The sequence below is a fragment of the Bombina bombina genome, chromosome 3 (assembly GCF_027579735.1).
Source record: "Bombina bombina isolate aBomBom1 chromosome 3, aBomBom1.pri, whole genome shotgun sequence".
NCBI lineage: Eukaryota > Metazoa > Chordata > Amphibia > Anura > Bombinatoridae > Bombina > Bombina bombina.
Genome location: NC_069501.1, coordinates 428,274,696 through 428,297,129, shown reverse-complemented (window position 1 = coordinate 428,297,129; position 22,434 = coordinate 428,274,696). Strand labels below are relative to the sequence as shown.

Sequence of the window (22,434 nt, the reverse complement as noted above, 5' to 3'; positions counted from 1 at the left end):
CAGGATAGACAGACAAATAGATAGACAGGCAGGCAGATGCATAGATAGACAGATGCATAGATAGACAGATGCATAGATAGACAGATGAATAGATAGACAGATGAATAGATAGACAGATGAATAGATAGACAGATGAATAGATAGACAGATGAATAGATAGACAGATGAATTTAGACAAACCGACAGACAGATAGAAAGAACAGATAACAGGTTAACAGATGAATAGATCTAGATAAGTAAAGGGACATTAAAATCTTAAGGTTGTAAAACAGCATATTAAATTACAGGTTGTAAAAACTCTGCAATATATTTTCATTATTTATTTTGTCCCGTTTTCTTGTAATTTAATTCTGAAAATAAGGGACTTTCCGATTTAAAAATGTTCCTAATTGACCTCAGAAAAGATGGAAACGTAGGTTGCCCATAGCTCCATCCATTGTATTATAGAAACTAAAACGTATTTATTTTTACTATATTTAAATACTATTTTAAAAAAACATATGTTAACTAATGTTAACTAATATTTGCTTTGAATACTTGATTCTATCTAGCATATAAAATTCATTAAATTACATTAACCATGTGACCGTGTAGTGAAATATATCTTCTCCTCCAATCAATGATAACAACGTTACACCTTGTCACCGTGCAGTGAGGCTTCTTCAGCACATTAAGACGTTCATTGACATAGAACTATAGCAGCTCAATCATATGGCTCCAAATCCTTTATGAGCTTGCCTCTTGCAGGAAGAAATGGCCTCATATGGCACAACAGGGGGTTGTGTTTAAAAAATCATATAATAATTAAGTGCTTCAGTAGTGGGATTAATGTTGCTCCACATTAATTAAAATATAGTGCATTATCTTTTAGATCTACGTACCATAATATTGTCATGTTGCATCATATGATACATTATTTTCCAGCCATTGGGGACAACAAAGTAACTCAACTGACTGCATATTTTTTTAAGATACTCCCTAAATTGGCAAATTATTTTAGTTATGGTAACCCTGCATCTGTAGTACCTACTGATTATGGGTTTGTATTTATTGTATGATGTAATGGTAACCCATAATGTGCAGTACAAAACCTTTATTCGGTCTTACTTTGAGATCCAATAAATGTTCTCATAGTCCCCCAACCCCTGTAAGGCTTCACCATAAACGTGCAAAAGTCCAAAGCACATCATAACCAAAACCCAGGGAGGAAGGGGTGAAAAATAGCACAACACAGACACAAGGGCACAATCGTTCATGGGTTGGGAGCTCCGCTGAGGATTTCCTGTCTGGGAACTTCTGAGATGTCCATCCTCTTCCCATCATTTTGGATCATGTGGACGATGTGTTTGAGGTCCAAGCTACGGGTTAGTACTTCCAAGAGAAGTTCATCTTTCTGTACACCCTCCATAAATTCTTCTAGGGATAGCTCACCTATGGAAAATGATGAGATATTAAGGTATAAATATATCATTGGCAAACTCCAGCAGTGATTTAACCCCTTGATTTTCTGTGGATGTTCTTGGTAACAGTATGTGAATGAAAAGGATATTCACATATATTCACCACGCACTTTAGCCCCCCTAGGGTGGAGCTCCTTTTCATTCACATACTGTTATACTTAGAAAGATTATGTTAGGTAATCATTCATCTTATAATGAGTTTGTGCGTTCTCCATTTGGTGCTGATTACTATATACTGTACATTGCTTCAGTAAGAGACAGAGAGATAGAGAGAGAGAAATATATATATATATATATATATATATATATATAGAGAGAGAGAGAGAGAGAGAGAGAGAGAGAGAGAGAGAGAGAGAAAGAGAGAGAGAGAGAGAGTGAGAGAGGCGATAAAGACAGGAAATATAGAAAGGAATTAAAGAATACATAGGATATGTAAAATAAGTTTCAAAATTAAAGGGACATTAAATACAAAAACATGATTTCATGATTCAGATAGAGCATACAATTTTAAACAACTTTCTAATTTACTTCTATTATCAAATTTTCTTTGTTCTCTTGTGGAAAAAAAACCAAGGATGTAAGCTCTGGAGCGTGCATGTGTCTGGAGCAGGGCTGCCACTAGAAATTTTGGGGCCCCTGACTCAACCATTGATCAGGGCCCCCCCCCTCCTTTGAGATGTGCAATTTTTGACGAAGTGACTAAAACGTATATGCACTTTATTCTTAATTGTCTATTTAAACTTGGAAATGTTGTAAAGGTAGTAACATACACACACACACAGACACACTCATACACTGAAACACACAAACACACTCACACATAAGGATTCACATATAGACACTCTAGCAGACACGCAAAGAAACACACACAGACACAGACACCCAAACACTCAGCACTTGTTTACATTGACCTGACAAGTAATGAGGTAAACTACAGTTTTGTAAAAAAAAGGAGATTTAGAAAACAAAATATGGAGTTCTGATTATCTTTTTGTAAAGGAAGATGACAACTAAATGATGACAACAGCATGCAGTGGCTGAAAGGAAGGGCCCTGAACTGCCTAAATAATAATTTAAAGGTTAAATGGTGGATTGGTTACTTCCGGAAAGGTCTTGTTAGTCTCAAAGTCTGTAGAAAGATGTGAATAATCAGTAGTAAGGTCAAAATGTCCTAAAAAGGAAAAGACAATGGACACACACACACACACACAAACTTAAACTTGCACATACACCCAAGGAAACACCAACAGAGACAGCCTCAGAAAACACACAAAGACATACACACACACAGAGACACCCACAGAAAACACACAAAGACATACACACAGAGAGACAACCACATAAAAAACACAGAAAGACATACATACACACACTCTCACTGAGACATCCACAGAAAACACACACCCTCACAGAGACATCCACAGAAAACACAGACATACACACCTACCCTCACAGAGGCATCCAGAGAAAATACACTAAGACAAACATACACACACCCTCACAGAGACACCCACAGAAAAAGCTCAAAGACACATGCACACACCCTCACAGACATCCACAGAAAATGCACAAAGACATACACACCCACCCTCACAGAGAGACCCACAGATAAACAATATATATATATATATATATATATATATATATATATATATATATATATATATATATATATATATATATAAAATGCATATCTGCCAAAAGGGCATCTACCATTTGTGTATTGAGGAGGAAACATTTCTGCATGGTTTTAAATATAGAATTTCTACAGCATTGTCAAATAATCATAAATACACTGCTGCTAAAAATTGTTTTTATGGACCCCTGTCCCCACCATACAACTACTACCACACTGAAGTTACAATCCGAAATTGCACAAAGAAATAAAAAACATTTGCTAAGTAAATCCTACCTCCTCTGCAAATGAAAGTGATCTGCACTCTGACTCAGGCACACACTGTACAAACAAAGTGCCAAGTCTGTCTCACACTGTGCATAGTGGTTTAGTGCACACTCAGAAATCCTCTCAAATGCTAATGCTTTACTCCTTGTAATAACATTTCCCATGCTCAATTAGCACTCTGCTGTAGTACCCACTGGTGGCTGCCAAAATTTTTTAGTTCTTGCCTCATGGGGCCCCCCTGGCTCATTGGGCCCCTGACAGGAGTCACCCCTGTCACCCCCTGATGGCGGCCCTGGTCTGGAGTGCTATATTGCAGCAGTTTTGCAATAATATTATTCATATGCAAGAGCACTAGAGGGCAGCACTATTTCCTGTCACGTGGTGCTACAGACACCTGCCTAGGTTTCTCTTCAACAAAAATGAGAAAGTTTTCTAAAATTGTATCTGAATCACAAAAGAAAATGTTTGGGTTTCATAAACCTTTAAGGACAAACTAGAACATTCTGGTTCTTATTGACCATTAAAGGGACACTCAAGTCAAAATAAACATCTATGATTCAGACAGAGCATGTAGTTTTAAGACACCTTCCAATTTACTTCCATGATCAAATTTTAGAATTCACACTTTCTGGGAAACAAGATCGTACTGAGCATGTGCACAAGCTCACAGGGTATACGTATACTAGTCTGTGATTGGCTGATGTCTATTACATGATACAGGGGGCCGAAAAATGGGAGAAAAATAAATTTGTCAGAAAAAAATCTACTGCTTATTTGAAATTCAGAGTAGGTGTTATTGCATTGTCTTTTTATTATGCACTTGATAATTATCCAGTCCTACTGCATTGAGCGGTCATTTAAATCTACGATGATATGTTTCTAAATATTTAAGAAACAAAATAACTTAAATGGTTTTATAGTCTATTGACAATACAGTTTATGCATGGTTAATTTCCATAATTATTTTCAATTTCATGCAGGTAAATTATTGTTATCATCACTATTTTTTTGTATTTAGAGTTGGGGCAAGATAATAAAAATGATAAGAATTGAAAAGATGCACAGGTAATAAAGTAATTATTCATTGTGAAACGTTAGATGTTTTTACTCCTTGCTGATCACTGCAGTAAATATTATCGCACGTGACACCTCATTGTCACTCTGAATATATAATCCATTTTTCTACACTAGTGATCATCATAGCCTTGGTTCAGAGTAAAGATACCCTATTACCTACTGTGTTTGTATGTCTGGGTTAGAGACTTGACATTCTAAAGCAAAAAATAGATACTTATTAACAGATGTCATTTTTGCTCTTCTAACTCTAGCTTACTATAAATGTAAACACATAGGTAAAGTCATGCCCCAGAGCTACCAGCAAACAGACAGTGATTGGCAGGTGCGTGTGTTTCTTGCAAGAATTAAAGCTCATGAACAGGATGAACCAAGTGCCTCTCTGAATATTTTTTTTTATTTTTTTTTAAAGGCCTGAGACCCATGTTTTTCAAAACCATATTAAGAGTTGCCCCTCTATCTGTTACTGGTATATTTATGGCCTCTCTGAGAGGAACATGCCTATGTGTAGGTTTGTATATTTATTACTAGATAATTTTGTGCAGTTATTTTAGTCATATTTTGATTATCCTTATTTATTTTTATGTTGATCTATAAACAGCAATAGTTTTTTTAAAAGGTGTAATGTTCTGCAGTACTAAATATTATTTGAACAGAAACAAAATACTGTCTTGAAAAGAACTTTATATGGTTGTCTGTATCTTTAAAATAACACATGTGTGAAAAATATGCTATAACACCAATGTGTACACTATCAAAAATAAAATGTGTTAAAATAATAAATAGTGACAATATTACACTATGCACTAAAATCAAACTGCCGACAAGAATAAAATCTCAGATAAAGCAGTCACAGATACAAGGAATCTTCTAATTTCCAGGAGACCTTAAAGGGATACTAAACCCAAATTTTTTCTTTCGTGATTCAGATAGAACATGCAATTTTAAGCAACTTTCTAATTTACTCCTATTATCAATTTTTCTTCATTCTCTTGCTATCTTTATTTAAAAAGGAGGAATGTGATGCATAGTTGCCAGCTCATTTTTGGTTGAGAACCTGGGTTATGCTTGCTTATTGGTGGGTAAATGTAAGCCTCCAATAAGCAAGCGCTATACATGGTGCTGAACCTAAAATGGGCTGGCTGCTAAGATATACATTCCAGCTTTTAAAATAAAGATAGCATGAAAACTAAGAAAAAATGATAATAGGAGTAAATTGGAAAGTTGCTTAAAATGTCAAACTCTATCTGAATAATATGTAGAGAGAGAGAGAGAGAGAAACTTCCATTGTGTGGTAAGTATGTAACACAGATGCTCAGGAAATGAAGTGCTACTCACAAAAAATAGAGCTATGTTAGCTCTAAGTATTGGGGTCAATAATGATGAAAGGCCATGTAAATAAAAACGATTCCACTTTATTGGCACATATGTGCTTATTATAAAATCAACAGTAGTCACTATGGGGCCAGATAAACTCTTAGGACAAACACCTTATACAAGATACACAGGATACAAAAGATCCATATTAGTATACAGGCTCGGCTCCACAATAGAGTCCTATAGTGTTCACCCCTTCTTGTGACGTAATGACATTGAAAGTCCGACGTGTTTTTCACCTTCTGGCTTTGTCAAGGATACAATCCATATTAATCGTCTTTATTTTAAAGTTCCTTCTGATTCCTGACTGGCTTTCTGACTTGAGCACACCTGAAACTTATATTATCAATAAATATTTAGATTCCATGTTGTGGATAGAAGCACCACCTAGATTTAGCTCAAAATGTTCTGGTGCTAAGCCATAGTTATATCTCCAATCTATGAAGGATTTATGAATTATCATTAAAAATAGTGTTCTTTATTATATATATTGATTCCGAAATAAAAATATTGTATATATAATTACCAGCAAACAAAACTTTTTTTTTAGACTATATTCACAATGAATGTACACAATTGTTAAATAATCAAAATCAGAAAGGACTTTAAACTAAGGAGGATGGCTATGGATTGTGTCCTTGACAAAGCCAGAAGGCAAAACGTACGTCGGACTTTCAAAGATATTATGTCCCAAGGAGGGGCGGACTCTTTTGGAATAGGACACTAACGTGGAGCCGAGCCTGTATACTAATACAGAACTTTTGTATCCTGTGTATCTTGCCACACATAGTATACTGTGTGTGTCCTAAGAGTTACCCTGGCCCCAGAGTGACTACTCTTATTTTTTTAATAAGCACAAATGTGGAAATAAAGTGGAATCATTTTGATTTACCTGGGCTTTCATTGTTATTAAGCCCAATACTTATAGCTAACGTAGCTCTATTTTATGTGCGTACCTCTTAATTTCCTGGTCATCTGTGTAACATACTTACCGCACTATGGAAGTTTCTCTCTCGCTCTCTCCCTGTCTCTCTCTCTCTCTCTCTCTATTTGAGGTCTCCTGGAAATAAGAGGATCTCTTGTATCTGTGAATACTTTATCCTTAGTGGAACTTTCCCCACACTTTCTCCAGACATGTTTTATACCTGTTGGTTGTTTTATTTTGATGCATAGTGTATGTACAATTGTCAAATGCTATTATTTAAAAATAACATATACATAAATACAATAATGTAGCTTATATTAGAACTTTTGTGAGAAAAAGCTACTGTGTATATTTCCCATTTACAGTGTGTCTGTGTGAACTCTGCTTAAAGGGATATGAAACCCATTTGTTTGCTTTTGTAATTTAATAGAGCATGCAATTTTAAGCAACTTTCTAGTTTACTCCTATTATCAATTTTTCTTTGTTCCCTTGGTATCTTTATTTTATAGCGCTGTGGAATCTGTTGGTGCTCTTCAAATAACCGATAATAATAATATTTTTAAAAGCAGGAATGTAAGCTTAGGAGCCAACCCATTTTTGGTTCAGCTCCCTGGGTAGCGCTTGCTGATTGGTGGCTACATTCAGCCATCCATCAGCAAGCACTACCCAGGCTCTGAACCAAAAATGGGCCGTCTCCTAAGCTTACATTACTGCTTTTTAAAAAAAAAAAATATATACCAAGAGAAAGAAGAAAAATTGATAATAGGAGTAAATTAGAAAGTTGCTTAAAGGGATACTGAACCCAAATTTTTTCTTTCGTGATTCAGATAGAGCATGACATTTTGAACAGCTTTCTAATTTATTCCTATTATATTTGAAATATTCTATTTGAAATGCAAGAATGTAAGTTTAAATGCCGGCCCATTTTTTGTGAACAACCTGGGTTGTCCTTGCTGATTGGTGGATAAATGCATCCACCAATAAAAAAGTGATGTCCAGAGTACTGAACCAAAAAAAAAAAGCTTAGATGCCTTCTTTTTCAAATAAAGATAGCAAAAGAATAAAGAAAAATTGATAATAGGAGTAAATTAGAAAGTTGCTTAAAATTACATGCTCTATCTGAATCACAAAAGAAAAAATTGGGTTCAGAGTCCCTTTAATATTTTATGCTCTATCTGAATAAAAAAAAAATGTGTTTCATATTCCTTTAATTGCATATTAAAAAATGTTACTGTGTTCATTCCTCAATGAAAACATCTTTCTATCTTTGCCACTAGGTGGCACCACAGCCCAAATTTGCAAATTCTGCAGTTCAATTCTCATTACATGACAGCAATTAAAATACAAAACTGTCAATACAATAATCAAAATAAACAATAATATTGTTATCATATAGAAACCTTCACTTTCATTGCTTCAATTGTCTATTTTTTGTACTGTATCTGTGTTAAAGCTATTTTTGTTGTTTTGGTCAGGGTCAGGACTGGCCAAGAATAAAAGTGAAGTTTACATACTTATTGGCAGACACCAAAATCATTCCGCTGAGAAGGACATTGCCACATTTTTATTGAATAATATAAATTTGACATTTTTAAGCATTTCTAACCAAATTTTCTACCTGCAGAAAAAGCCTTTCCCGAGAGTTATGGTTTTAACTTCATGAATGAAATGGACGAGTCAACAACATTTTTTTGTTTGTTTTTGTTAAACAGATTGTTTATAATTGTCAGGCAAATGCAACAAATAAAACAAATTTACATTTGTCTGAAACCAAATGAATATGTTTAATATGTTATATAATATAAGTACACTGTAATCTGGGGTAATAAGGGATTTGCTTGCACAGCTAGGCCACTAAATTAGTACCAAAGCTGTACGCTATTTGTGGCAACCACTTGACTGCTGGACAAAGACAGAACCAATTATTTGAAAGAGGAGAATTACCATTTTCAAATAAAAGATCTCACATCCCTCTATGTATTGTGAGACCTTAGAGAGGGTTACCCAACCTTATTATTTAGTTTCAAATTTAAATAGTTTTTTCAGGTAGATAAGATACATTTTCCCTGGTATCCAGTAGTGCGGGTTGTCACCATTTCACACAGTATTCACCTCCTGCTTGATGACAGGTGAGCTCCTTATTGGAAACATCAGAACCCTTTTCTTTTTCATCAAAAGGGGCTTCTTTAAAAAAGGGGAGGTGTAGGCTCTGTTAGAGCCTCCTTTCCTCAGCCAGAATTACCTGGTGTCTTGTTTGCAGGTAATCACATTTTTATTGGGAACATCACCATCTCAGAGAGACAAGCAACCCCTTATTTTCATGGGTGGAATTACTTCAGACCTCTTATTGGTGGGCCATAAAACTATTTCCCAGCAATACATGCAATAAAGAAATATCTCTGCCTTTGGACACTTCCTAATTGTCTGTCACTTGAGTTCTAAAAATTAGGTCCCCACTCCAGTCCATACTGCATACATAAATACAGGACAGCTCTATACCCTTCTCTGTAACTAATGAGTTTAGAAAACTGTAAAAAAATTTTTTAAAATATAATCTTTTACATGGAGCAAAGTTAAATAGTAATGAGGACACTGTCTTTTTAATAGTATATATTTTTTTTTAAATGTGTTTCTCTTAATATTAAAACATTTGTAATGTAATGTTGTGCATCTAATCCATAATCACTAACATTTTAATTTCAAAACCAGAGACTGAGTAAAAGTGGAGGAATCCTGGTGACCATGTGCGGAATCTGGTCAGATAGGGGTGGGGTTTATTGGTGGGGGTCTTAGGTTTCTTATAGAGAAATTGGGAGATAATGGGCGCGATCCGATATACGGCGTAGTTTGCGGCGCAAGCGAGAGAAACCCGCCGCCCGTAGTTTCAGCTCGCAACATGAGCTATCCTATAAACTCCGCCGGCAGTTGCTAAAGTGCCGTAAGTCGGATAAACCAGCGATGTCCAGAAATCTGCGTAAGTAAAAATTTCTGGATTCACCAGTGACTTACGGCACTTTAGAAACTGCCGGCGCCTACAAAACCTGACTAAAGTCTAAATCTCCTGTACTGTCTAACACGCCTCCCCCATGTAAGCCCGACACGTCTAACCCTCTATCCGCTATCCCCCCTCACTATCCTAACAATAAAAAATGTATTAACCCCTAAACCGCCGCTCCCGGACCCCGCCGCCACCTAATAAAGTTATTAACCACTAAACCGCCGCTCCCGGACCCCGCCGCCAGCTATATTAAATCTATAACCCCCTAAAGTGAGCCCTAACACCGCCGCCATCTATGTTACCTACCCCCTAATGTGAGCTCCTACCCCGCCGCCAGCTATATTAAACTATATTAACCAGTATCTAATCCCCCTACCCCGCCGCCAGCTATAGTATCTATATTAACCCCTAATCTAATCCCCCTAAAATAATTATCTCTATTACCAGCCCTTAAAAGGGCCTTTTGCGGGGCTTTGCCCCAAAGTAAACAGCTCTTTTGCCCTATAACCTGCCCTCCCTACACCGCCGCCACCTATATTAATAGTATTAACCCCTAATATAAGCCCCTTACACCGCCGCCATCTATATTAAAATTATTAACCCCTAATTTAATCTACCTACCCCGCCACCAGCTATATTATCTATATTAACCCTAAGTATATTATAGCTAATATAGTTATTATATTATATATATTAACTATATTAACCCTAATTATATTAGGGTTAATATAGTTAATATAGTTACTATAGTATTTATATTAACTATATTAACTCTATCTAACCCTAACACCCCTAACTAAATTCTTATTAAATAAATCTAATTCATATTATAAACTAAAATATTCCTATTTAAATCTAAATACTTACCTATAAAATAAACCCTAAGATAGCTACAATATAATTAATAATTACATTGTAGCTATGTTAGGGTTTATATTTATTTTACAGGTAAATTGTTAATTATTTTAACTAGGTATAATAGCTATTAAATAGTTATTAACTATTTAATAGCTACCTAGTTAAAATAATTACCCAATTACCTGTAAAATAAATCCTAACCTAAGTTACAAATACACCTACACTATCAATAAATTAATAAACTACAAATATCTATCTAAAAATACAATTAAATAAATGAAACTAAATTACAAAACAAAACAAAACACTAAATTACAAAAAAAAAAAAGATTACAGCAATTTTAAGCTAATTACACCTATTCTAAGCCTCCTAATAAAATAATAAAGCCCCCCAAAATAAAAAATTCCCTACCCTATTCTAAATTATAAAATACCTAGCTCTGTACCAGCCCTTAAAATAAAAAGCTCCTTTATTTAGATATCCACATAAAAGGCATACACGCCAGCAAGGTAACAAGGTTGACCTTGTTACCTTGCTGGCGTGTATGCCTTTTATGTGGATTTCTAAATAAAGGAGCTTTTTATTTTTAAGCCATTGGACTGGCGGTACGTTATTTACATTCACCCTATCTACATAACCCTTATGTGTGCGGGGATTCAGCTGATCTAATAATTGTTCTTCTTGAGGGAAAAAGGTGAAGTTCCCTGTACATATCCTTTTCTGCACCAGTCGGACCGGAACCTTTGTTTTAGCTACAGCTCCCGTGGGGAGCGCTGAAGAGGAGAGACAGAGCGGTGCTGCAGAGGCAGTGAAGACACAGCACGCACGGCATTGAGAGAGGCGAATGGCATTGCCAAACAATTGAGCGCTTACTCACGGATTCTGGCACTTAATAGCTATTATACCTAGTTAAAATAATTAACAATTTACCTGTAATTATTAATTATATTGTAGCTATCTTAGGGTTTATTTTATAGGTAAGTATTTAGATTTAAATATGAATATTTTAGTTTATAAATGAATTAGATTAATTTAATATAAATTTAGTTAGGGGTGTTAGGGTTAGATAGAGTTAATATAGTTAATATAAATACTATAGTAACTATATTAACTATATTAACCCTAATATAATTAGGGTTAATATAGTTAATATATATAATGTAATAACTATATTAACTATAATATACTTAGGGTTAATATAGATAATATAGCTGGCGGCGGGGTAGGTAGATTAAATTAGGGGTTAATAATTTTAATATAGATGGCGGCGGTGTAAGGGGCTTACATTAGGGGTTAATACTATTAATATAGGTGGCGGCGGTGTAGGGAGGGCAGGTTATAGGGCAAAAGAGCTGTTTACTTTTAAGGGCTGGTAATAGAGCTTATTACTTTAGGGATATTAGATTAGGGGTTAATAATATTAATATAGCTGGCGGCGGTATAGGGCGATTAGATTAGGGATAAATAATTTTTATATAGGTGGCGGCGGTGTAAGGGGTTCACATTAGGGGATAGATATGGTAGATGGCGGCGGTTTTAGGGGCTCACATTAGGGGATAGATCAGTTAGATGGTGGCGGTTTTAGGGGCTCACAGTAGGGGTTTAGTTTATGTAGATGGCGGCGGGGTCTGGGAGCGGCGGTTTAGGGGTTAAATACTTTATTAGGGATTGCGGCGGGGGATCGCGGTTGACAGGTAGATAGACATTGCGCATGCGTTAGGTGTTAGGTTTTATTTTGCAGGTAGTTTAGGTAGTTACGGGGCTCCAATAGTCAGCGTAAGGCTTCCTACGGCTGCTTTTTGTGTCAAGGTGAAAATGGAGTAAGATTTCTCCATTTTTGCCACGTAAGTATATTGGATACCAAACTGCGCTGGTTTGGTATACCTGTCTATGGCCAAAAAAACTACGGCCGACAGCAGAAATATACGAGCGTAACTTCTAGGTAGGATACCAAACCCGCGCAGATTTTGGCGTTGCCGGCTTTTGCGGGCGACGATTTATATCGGATAGAGCCCAATGAGTGGAAGGAAGGAGCAGGATAATAAATTGATGATGCACTGTAAGAAATTTTCTTTGCATAAATGTTTTGCAGATGATCCATTTATATAGGATTTTTTTGTGGGTTTCTTTTATAGTTTTGCTTATTTTTAAATAGCATTGCTCTGATTTTCAGACTCCTAACTAAGCCCCAAAGTTTTAGGAGAATACTGATGTATACCTTCTTCAGCTTGCTCCTGTTTGTGTAAAGGGTCTTTTCATTTGCAAAGGAAGGGGGAGGGGGGAGTGTCTGATATTTCCCACTTAAAGTGGGTGTTCCAGCTACCTTTTCAACAGAGCTAAACTGGGAGCTTCTAAGTATTTTTTTATTTGGCTTTATACTGGATTTTTATATCAGTATCTGTGCATATTATTTTTTATAGTAGTATCTATTACATGCAGTTATATGAAAATTGGTGTATACTGTTCCTTTAAACTTTCATGATTCAGATAGGGTTTTTAATTTTAAACAACATTCCAATTTACTGTTATCATCAAATTTGCTTTGTTCTCTTGATATTCTTAGCTGAAAGCTAAACTTAGGTAGGCTCATAAGCTAATTTCTAAGCACTTGAAGGCCGCCTCTTATATTAATGTATTTGACAGTTTTCACAGCTAGAGGGCATTAGTTCATGTATGCCAAATAGATGACATTGTGCTCATGCCCGTGGAGTTATTTAAGAGTCAGCACTGATTGCCTGAAATGCATGTCTGTCAAAAGCACTGAAATAAGGAGGCAGTCAGCAGAAGCTTAGATACAAGGTAATCACAGAAGTAACAAGTATATTAATATAACAGTGTTGGTTATGCAAAACTGGGGAATTTTAAATAAAGGGATTATCTATCTTTTCAAACAATAAAAAAAATTGTGTTTACTGTCCCTTTAATATGTACACACACAATGTAATGTTAAAGTGTAGGCATCTGATTTTGTTAAACGTATTCATAAGTGATTTTAGTGTGTTTAATCCGAATAGTCCATTATTATTAAATGCAGGTGATTTAAAGATACCATTAGCTAAAAAGCAAATAAATGCAATAATTCATAGACTGTCTTGGCAGAACCTTTTGCACAGAATATTCAAACAGAGAACAATTAACACTTCCTGGTAAAGTAATTGGACTGCAAACTATAAAAACAAAGTAGTAGAAAATTTAAAGAGATATTACTTATAAATATTACAGCCACAGTATGCTAATGCGCAGCAGTCTAGAATAATTATTTTCAGCTTTATTTATTTTTAATGCAGACATTTACATCACATGCCAATCTCAGAGCTTATATGACTGCTAAATAGCATGTAGATTCTGTACTCTAGCTTTCCTCTCAATAAAGCTTGTGCGACAGAGCATCCTTATCAAAAAGCAGCGTATTATGCCGTCACATCAGCACCTGGGGGGATTTTAGAGTTGTGTGCAAGTGATAAGGGGTTTATCGCGGGTGTTTGTGCTTATCGGGCTTACCGCTGGTATTATGAGTTGAAAGTAAACGCGATCGCTTGAGCGCAATTGCGATTTACGCTAGAATGATTACCCTGTCCTTAGAGCTCTGGTTAACTGTTTGGCGAAACTAAAAAGTTGCCCAAAACACATCAAAAATACATTACAAAGTACAGTTAAACTCATAACAACACTATCTGATAAAATTATTTTAAAAAATTGTACACAAAAGTTATAAGGGATCAAAGATATTAGATCTCAGGTGTTAGAGAAAAAAGGCAGGCGAAGCGCTACATACATACATATACATGTCTAAATATGCATGTGTATGTAGGTATATATATGTTTATATATATATACAAAATAAACACATATTTACTATATATGTACACATATATAGACATATATAATATATATGTACACATATATAGACATATATATTATATATCTACACATTCTCTCTCTCTTTTTTTTTCTTTTCTTTCGTGATTCAGATAGATCATGCTATTTTAAGGACAACTTTCTAATTTACTCCTATTACTACATTTTCTTCATTCTCTTGGTATCTTTATTTGAAAAGCAAGAATATAAGTTTAGATGCCGGCCCATTTTTGGTGAACATCCTGGGTTGTTCTTGCTGATTGGTGGATAAATTCACCCACCAATAAACAAGTGCTGTCCTAGGACCTGAACGAAAAATTGGCTGGCTCCTTAGCTTAGATGCCTTCTTTTTCAAATAAAGATAGCAAGAGAACATAGAAAAATTGATAATAGGAGTAAATTAGAAAGCTGCTTGAAATTGCCTGTTCTATCTGAATCACAAAAGAACAAATTTGGGTTCAGTGTCCCTTTAAGTAGATAAAGAGATGTAAAAACATATTTATGCAAATTTTAATAAAGTGCTTTACTGTGTATTTGCTGTAAATATTTCACATTACAATGTTCTGCACATAGCAGAATATGTTCTAAGTATTTTTAAATAGATATTACTATATATATATATATATATATATATATATATATATATATATATATATATATATATATATATTTAACTATAGATAATTATATATATATATATATATTACTAAAAAAATCATATATATGTAGAAATGTAAATAGAACTTATTCTTCTATGTGAAGAACATTGGCATGTAAAATATTCATATTTAGTGCACATGAGAATATGAGATTGGTTTGCATGCAAGTATGGTGTAAGGTTTTTTCCACTTTTTTTTCTCCAATGAAGCCTATGGGGAAATACTTGAACGCGCATGCAATATTCTAAGTTTGGATTTTTACGCTCATCGGTTTAGCGTTAGAGCGAAAACATTTTATTTTTATCTCATAATATGAGCACAACTCGAAAGATGGTAAAAGCTTATTTCTAGCGCGGTTAACACTCCAGTGGGAGCGTTAATTAGAGCTCCACTTGTAATCTGGCCCATCATTTTTAAAAAGTTAAAGGGACAGTCTACACCAGAATTTTTATTGTTTTAAAAGATAGATAATCCCTTTATTACCCATTTCCCAGTTTTGCATAACCAACACAGTTATAATAATATACGTTTAACCACTGTGATTATCTTGTATCTAAGCCTCTGCAAACTGCCCCTTTTTTCAGTTCTTTTGACACACTTGCAGTCTAGCCAATCAATGCCTGCTCCCAGATAACTTCTCGTGCACGAGCACAGTGTTATCTATATGAAAAACGTGAACTAACACCCTCTAGTGGTGAAAAACTGTTAAAATGCAATCTGAAAGAGGTGGGCTTCAAGGTCTAAGAAATTAGCATATGAACCTCCTAGGTTAAGCTTTCAACTAAGAATACCAAGAGAACAAAGCAAAATTGGTGATAAAAGTAAATTGGAAAGTTCTTTAAAATTACATGCTCTATCTGAATCATGAAAGTTTATTTTGGCCTAGACTGTCCCTTTAAAGGGACAATTCACCCCAAAATTTTCTCCCCTTTAAATTATTCCCAATGATCCTTTTTACCTGCTAGAGTGTATTAAATTGGTTACAAGTAGCTCCTTTACTCCTATTTCAGCATAAGACCGCTGCTCCTTAACTTGTCCGCCACCTTTGAAACGGCGGACAGCAATCAGCCTGATCGGATACAGTTGGGTTGATTGACACCCCCTGCTAGTGGCCGACTCGCCGCAAATGTGCAGGGGGCGGCATTGCACATGAAATGCTTGTGCAATAATAAATGCCGACAGAGTATGCTGTCGGCATTTATCGATGTGCGGCGGACATTGATAATTTTACACCCAAATGTTCTGTGATTTCTCTTCATTCTGTTGTGTTTTTGATGCTCTGGTTCTTAATCAGAAATAAATTAATAATACTAGTTTGTGAATATCCGTGCGCTTAAACTGTAATATTGTATTAATGGTAGCGCAGAAAAATGGGCCAACAACGAGCATAAACATAAAAAAACCTGCTTATCTGCAAGCAACAATATATAACAATCTACACAAAAAGTCTTATCCACATGTCATTTAATATCAATGACATGAATGTACCACTGAAAATCTCAACTATATTCAATTGGAAAGCAATGATTTTAAGGGGTAGATTTATTAAGCAGTGGATGCTGCTTTCCACCCGTGATGTTTCCGGCTCGCCGGAAACATAAGTTAAGAAGCAGCTGTAATAAGACTGTTGCTCCTTAACTCGTGTGGCAGACTGCAATCGCCCCGATTCCATCCGATCAGGATGATTGACACTCCCTGCTAGCGACCGATTGGCGCGAATGTGCAGGGGGCAGCATTGTACTAGCATTTCACACAATATACTTGTTCAATGATAAATTACTACAGCGTATGCTGTTGGCATTTAGCTAAAGTGAATCATGTCCGCCCGCCATTTGATAAATCAGCCCCTGAATGTCAGTCATGTTAACATATATATATAAAAAAAATATCTTAATGTTAGCAACAAACTTTGTTACTGTGAATTATGGCTACACAGATGCATAAAATCAAAGACAATAATTTTCGGTTTCTTGAGTGTTCAGATTTTTATTTTTCTCCATTGGGGGCTAACTATAGCCAAAGCTTGTAAGTGGGCTTGAAATTGGCATGGATTCTAGTGCATCTAAGTGCCTTTGAAAATAAAAAGAAAAGTGAATATGCTGAATGGTTCTAGATATATTTTGCTCCAAAATTATTTGCTAATAGCCAACATTTGCATTTTTGTAAGAATTTCTGTGCACATATGCTGTTGACAAAAAGATCTCAGCAAAGAAATTTGAGGTTACAACTGTTTCATTACCAAAACCCCAATCGTGCCCTGAATTTAGAAGGGATGTAAATGTGGTAGAATGAGAATTGAATAAAAAAGTATACATATGAAGTAGAAAATCAGGTCCCCCAATAGTATTCCCTATACACTTGATATTTAGCTTTGTGGTCAATATTTTGCACCTCAAAATGTTATAGTTTAATACTACCTCTGGTAATAGACCTACACATCCTTAGAAAGTAAATAGTCATTATATGATAAAAAAATAATAATCCTGATTTAAAATGTGTGTGTGTGGGAGTTTAAGTGAGGACTTATCTGGTCTGGCTTCTGTTTGTTAGATGTTGGAACTTGGAAGTAACAAAATATTTTGGCCTTTCAATCTACCTCTCCACTAATGATGTGAGCTGCAAATATGTTTACAATATAAGGGCAATGTACGTATTTTAAATATAGTAGCAGTTTGTGTGGATATCTGAAATCAGTTTTGCATAGAACAATTTTGAGGAATTTATTGATTGCTTTAGTTGGTATCTGGTGGAGGATTAGATGACAAATGAACTATCACCTCCATGATGGTGTGAAATAAGATTTATTCAAGACAAATGAACTTACCGTCACCATTGATGTCAATTTTGTCAAAAACCATATCTGTGAATTCTTCCGCGGTCATCTCATCATTGCATCGGTTTATTGCTCTAATAGCCTGTATCAAAACATAATCAGATTTTATTGAGGCAAGATCAATGAGAGTTACTAAACAGCAATAGCTTCTGAGTACATGATGTGTGTAAGATAGAATTATATAGTAATGTGTTTTATAAAGATGACTGCACAGTGGCTGGAATAAGTATGTGACCATTTGGTAATTACTTGAATTTAGGCATAAATTGATCTGATCTTCAAAGTAACAATAATAGACAAACACAGTCTGATTAAACAAATAGCACAACACAATTTTATGTTCTTCCAGTTAATAGTCACAGTGCAGGGTGGGAAAAGTATATGAACCATTAGATTTAATAATAACTGCTGGACTCTCCTTTGGCAACTTTAATCAAATGTTTCCTATAGGTCCAGATCCGAACCCCACATGGGACAGGAGGAATATCGGCCCATTCTCCTTTGCAAAACTTTTATTTTTTGGTATTGTGCCCTTTTTCTTCACTCGTAGCATTTGGTGTTCCTTTAAAGCAACTGAACTTTGGTTTAATCTGTCTACAGAATATTTTGTGAGCAGCGCTATGGAACATTTAGGTGCTCTTTTATAAACATTAGACATTCATCTGTGTTTTTGGACAGCAGTGCCTTCTTCTGTGGTGTTCTCCCATAAACAAGTTTCTTGGTAAGTGCTCTACATATTGTAGGCTAATGAACAGAGATGTTAGCAGGTTCCAGAGATTTTTTGTAAATCTTTAAACACTCTAGGATTCTTCATAACCTCAATAAGAATTCTGTCCTGTGCTCTTGCAGGCATCTTTGTATAATGCCAACTTCTATTAACAACAGTGTATCTTCACTTATAGAAAACTTATCTTGAAATAAAGAAAGGGGACGGTTAGGTCTCCAAAAGAGGGTGCTCACCTATAAATAGTAATAAAACCAAAACTAATCACTAACACATCATGTGATAGACAAATTCAAATAGAAAATATGTCACTGCAAAAAAAACCCAGACAAATTGTCCATTAAAAGTGATTCAACTGGTCATACATGGTCCCAAGAAGAACTGATTCTCCAAGGAAATCCCCAGTCTTCCTATTCATCAAACTGGATCAGAATCATAATGGGAAGCTCTCTGTAACAAAGCTACTGATTGCGGTCCTGGTTTGGCAGTGTATCCTGGGATCTGTGAAGAGTCTTGCCTACAATCCTGTTCCGGTTGTGTTCCCTGAGTTGCTGTGTCAGGAGGTAAGCTGTTCTGGAGGCTTGAAATGTCCCGTATCACTTACTATACACTTCGGTGCAGCAGAACATGTGAGTAGTGAGTGCGACTTATCCTTCATTTTACTTTTGCGCAGACTTGCTGCACAATGAGGCGCTTTTGTCATTTTTTGTTTCTTTAGGCAACTCATCTTACTGTGGACTGAAGAACATGAAGGCATTTAGAGACACCTTGTAACCCGTTACCATATTAAAGTAAAAAATTCTTTATGTTAGGTCTTCTGAGATCTCTTTAGTTTTAGGCATGGTTGACATCAGGCAAAGCTTCTTGTTAACAGCAAACTGAAAGGTCTGCAAGTGCTTTTGTCAATGTTTACCATTTTTAACCTGCATGGTGAATGTACGCATGAGATCCCAGCCCAATGCTTCCCGGCAATGCGAACGTGAGGTTGTATTTGCATTACGCTTTACTAGTAATACCAGCGCACGTTTGCATGCGCTGGTATTACTGATTGGAGCGCAAATATTGTGCTTGCGAAAGCTCAATTTTGCTCTCCACTCGTAATCTAGGCCAAAGGTAGGAATACTTAGTATAGGATAAGGCTCCCAAAATACCCTTTGCACCCTTGATATTTAGATTCTTGGTCAATATTTTATTTACTTATTTTTATGTTATAGAACCAGTATTGATGTGTAATTGAGAACAGCATTATATCGAATGGTGTAAGGAGCACTGCTTTATCCTACAAATAAAATACCTTTATATTTTTAGGAAATGTTGGTCAGATTAGTGCTTATCTGCTATCAAAATCTATGTTTCTATGTTTTGAAAAGCAATATTGTGACAAAAGAGACTTCACACATACCTTAATAATATTTAGCAGTTCTCCTCTGTCAATGCATCCATTTCCATCTACGTCATAAAGCTTGAAGTACCATCTCAGCTTCTGTTCCACTTTACCTTTTAGTACTAAACTTAGTGCTGCAACATATTCCATAAAGTCCATATACCCATCCTGTAGATAGCAAACAGAAATATGCAATATAGTTCGATGCTATATATAGGTAACATTCACTTTATCTAGTGTACACCTGGTGGAAATCAAGGATAAAATTGCATTTTGTAGAGTCACAGTAGAATGCTGCAGTTTTTGGTAAATACAAAAATGATAAAACCACAATGTGTACAGGGGGTACATTGCATGGAGTGATATATTGCTTGCTATACCTAAACTGTGGCATTTCTATGATCAGTGACACATGGAGGGTAAAAGTCAGAAGCACAGAATACTGTATATCCATATTTATGAAAAAATATTGCTATTGACAATTTGTAAAAAAAAACAAAAAAACTATTTTGGTGACCACACTGACACAGATACATAACAGATTTCCATAGCGTAATATCAATATATTTGATCTTTCCCTTCTCTATGGTCTGTTAATGTGTAATATTTTTGCATAGATCTGGCAGTGTATTTAGAATTTATTTTACTCTAGGCTCAGATAAACACTGTACAACTTTGCCTCAGCCTCATATGGAACAATGTTCAGTTAGCCACATAAATAAATGTTATTACTACATTCTTCTAGTCACATACACTAGTATTTAATCTCTTGTTAGCCAAATATATCACAGCCTTTAAACATTGACTTACACACACACATCAGTGTTCCCTTTTAGGTCACATGTTTAGCTTCACAGTGTGTAAACCGTTGACAAACAACCTCTAGATAGCAGTGGATATTTTCAGGACAGATGGAAGGGCACAATGTTTTCCTATGCATGTGTTATCTCCAGGAACCAGTTGTGAATACATCCATCCCTATAACACTCTTTAACCTCAAATGACTCTCTGGTCCAGGCACAGGTTTATTGTGCTATGGGCAATGTTTCTAGAGGACATTTGTGAAGTGATTGGCAGTATAAGCAGATATTTAGAGCCCAAGGGGTTCGTGGTGTAGCTATTAGACCCCACTAGACCACTAGTCTTTAATGGAAGTACCATATCTATAGTTGGCTTTGTTGGTCTATGTCAAAATACACCCATGATGTTTTAGATATAAAATATTTCACGCTTTTAAACTCATTCTCCATTATTATTATTATTATTATTATTATTATTATTTTTATCAGTTATTTGCAGAGCGCCAACAGATTTCGCAGCACTTATGCTCCATCTATTACAGAAGAACTACATTTTATAGCCGATCAGGACCTGAACCCAAGAATCTTCTACACAGCTTTCAAGCAAATCTCCATTGCATGAGACGAGATGGACAGAACAATGTTTGCATAATCATATATTTGCTGAAGAAGAATAAGAAGAAACGAGTTGCCTTTAGATTGACCTTTGGTACATTGAAAGATCTATCTATCTATCTATCTATCTATCTATCTAATCTATTAATATATTTATATATTATATACATAGATATAATAACTAATGCATATTTGTACTTTACTCTCATTCTATTCTGAACCTTAACTCTGGATATATAAATGCATTGTAAATATATATACTGACAAGAAGATGTAGAGGGTAGAATTAACAATTATTATTAATAATAATAATAATAATAAAAAAATAATTTACCTTGTTAAAATCAAAAGTATCAAACATTTGTTCTATATATTGGTTTGACGCAGGACTCAGGTTCTTTAAGCCAAAAAATTGTTTAAATTCATGTTGAGTTAGTTGACCAGACGGACATTCTGTCATGAACTTCTTGTACCACCTGTGGATTTCTGTGGAACTTAACTCCTCCACTGCTTTTCCATCCATATTCCCCATTTTTACTGTCTTTGGAGTACTTGTGGTTTTTCTATTTGATTTTTTTTTTAATATTCCACCAATTAAAGGAAATTAATTTTAAAAAAAAAATATCCGTATATTCTTGGCTTGATGGTTATAATACCAATATTAGTTTATTACTTTGTAGAATGAAAGCCTCTTTAATCATTTATTAATAAAATATCTAAAAATTAGCCGATAGTAAAAATATCCCAAGAGCAGCAAATCGTCTGATACAAAGTTTCTTCAGGGCATTTAAGTATTAAGCTATTTAAGAAATGAGCCAGTTCTTTTAAAGTAACAGGGAATTCCGCTACTAGCCAATCACAGAGGTTTCTCAAGGAAAACGCAGCTCGTGTCTACACAGGTGGCATGCTAGCAAAAGAACGAAGAAACGCATAACAAGGTAACAATCTTTTATGATTAAATTGGA

At 35.3% G+C, this 22,434-nt stretch overlaps 1 protein-coding gene across 1 annotated transcript; it reads right to left on the bottom strand.

Annotated features, from left to right (window-relative positions):
- Nucleotides 1–1,252: 1,252 nt before the first annotated feature.
- Nucleotides 1,253–22,001, bottom strand: GUCA1A (guanylate cyclase activator 1A). Its single transcript, XM_053704677.1, has 4 exons — nt 21,804–22,001; nt 20,073–20,222; nt 17,938–18,028; nt 1,253–1,431 (listed from the first exon to the last, which is right to left on the bottom strand). The coding sequence occupies exons 1-4, from the start codon at nt 21,999–22,001 to the stop codon at nt 1,253–1,255; spliced, it is 618 nt and encodes a 205-aa protein (XP_053560652.1).
- Between the last annotated feature and the right edge of the window lie 433 nt (nt 22,002–22,434).

What these genes read in the sequence shown, in the direction of transcription:
- GUCA1A (XM_053704677.1), bottom strand. Translation starts at nt 22,001, where the DNA reads ATGGGGAATATGGATGGAAAAGCAGTGGAGGAGTTAAGTTCCACAGAA. An exon ending in ATACTTTTGATTTTAACAAG is followed by an intron (nt 20,223 to 21,803) that starts GTAAATTATTTT and finishes TGCTATCTACAG; the next exon opens with GATGGGTATATGGACTTTAT. An exon ending in AACTGCTAAATATTATTAAG is followed by an intron (nt 18,029 to 20,072) that starts GTATGTGTGAAG and finishes GTTTTGATACAG; the next exon opens with GCTATTAGAGCAATAAACCG.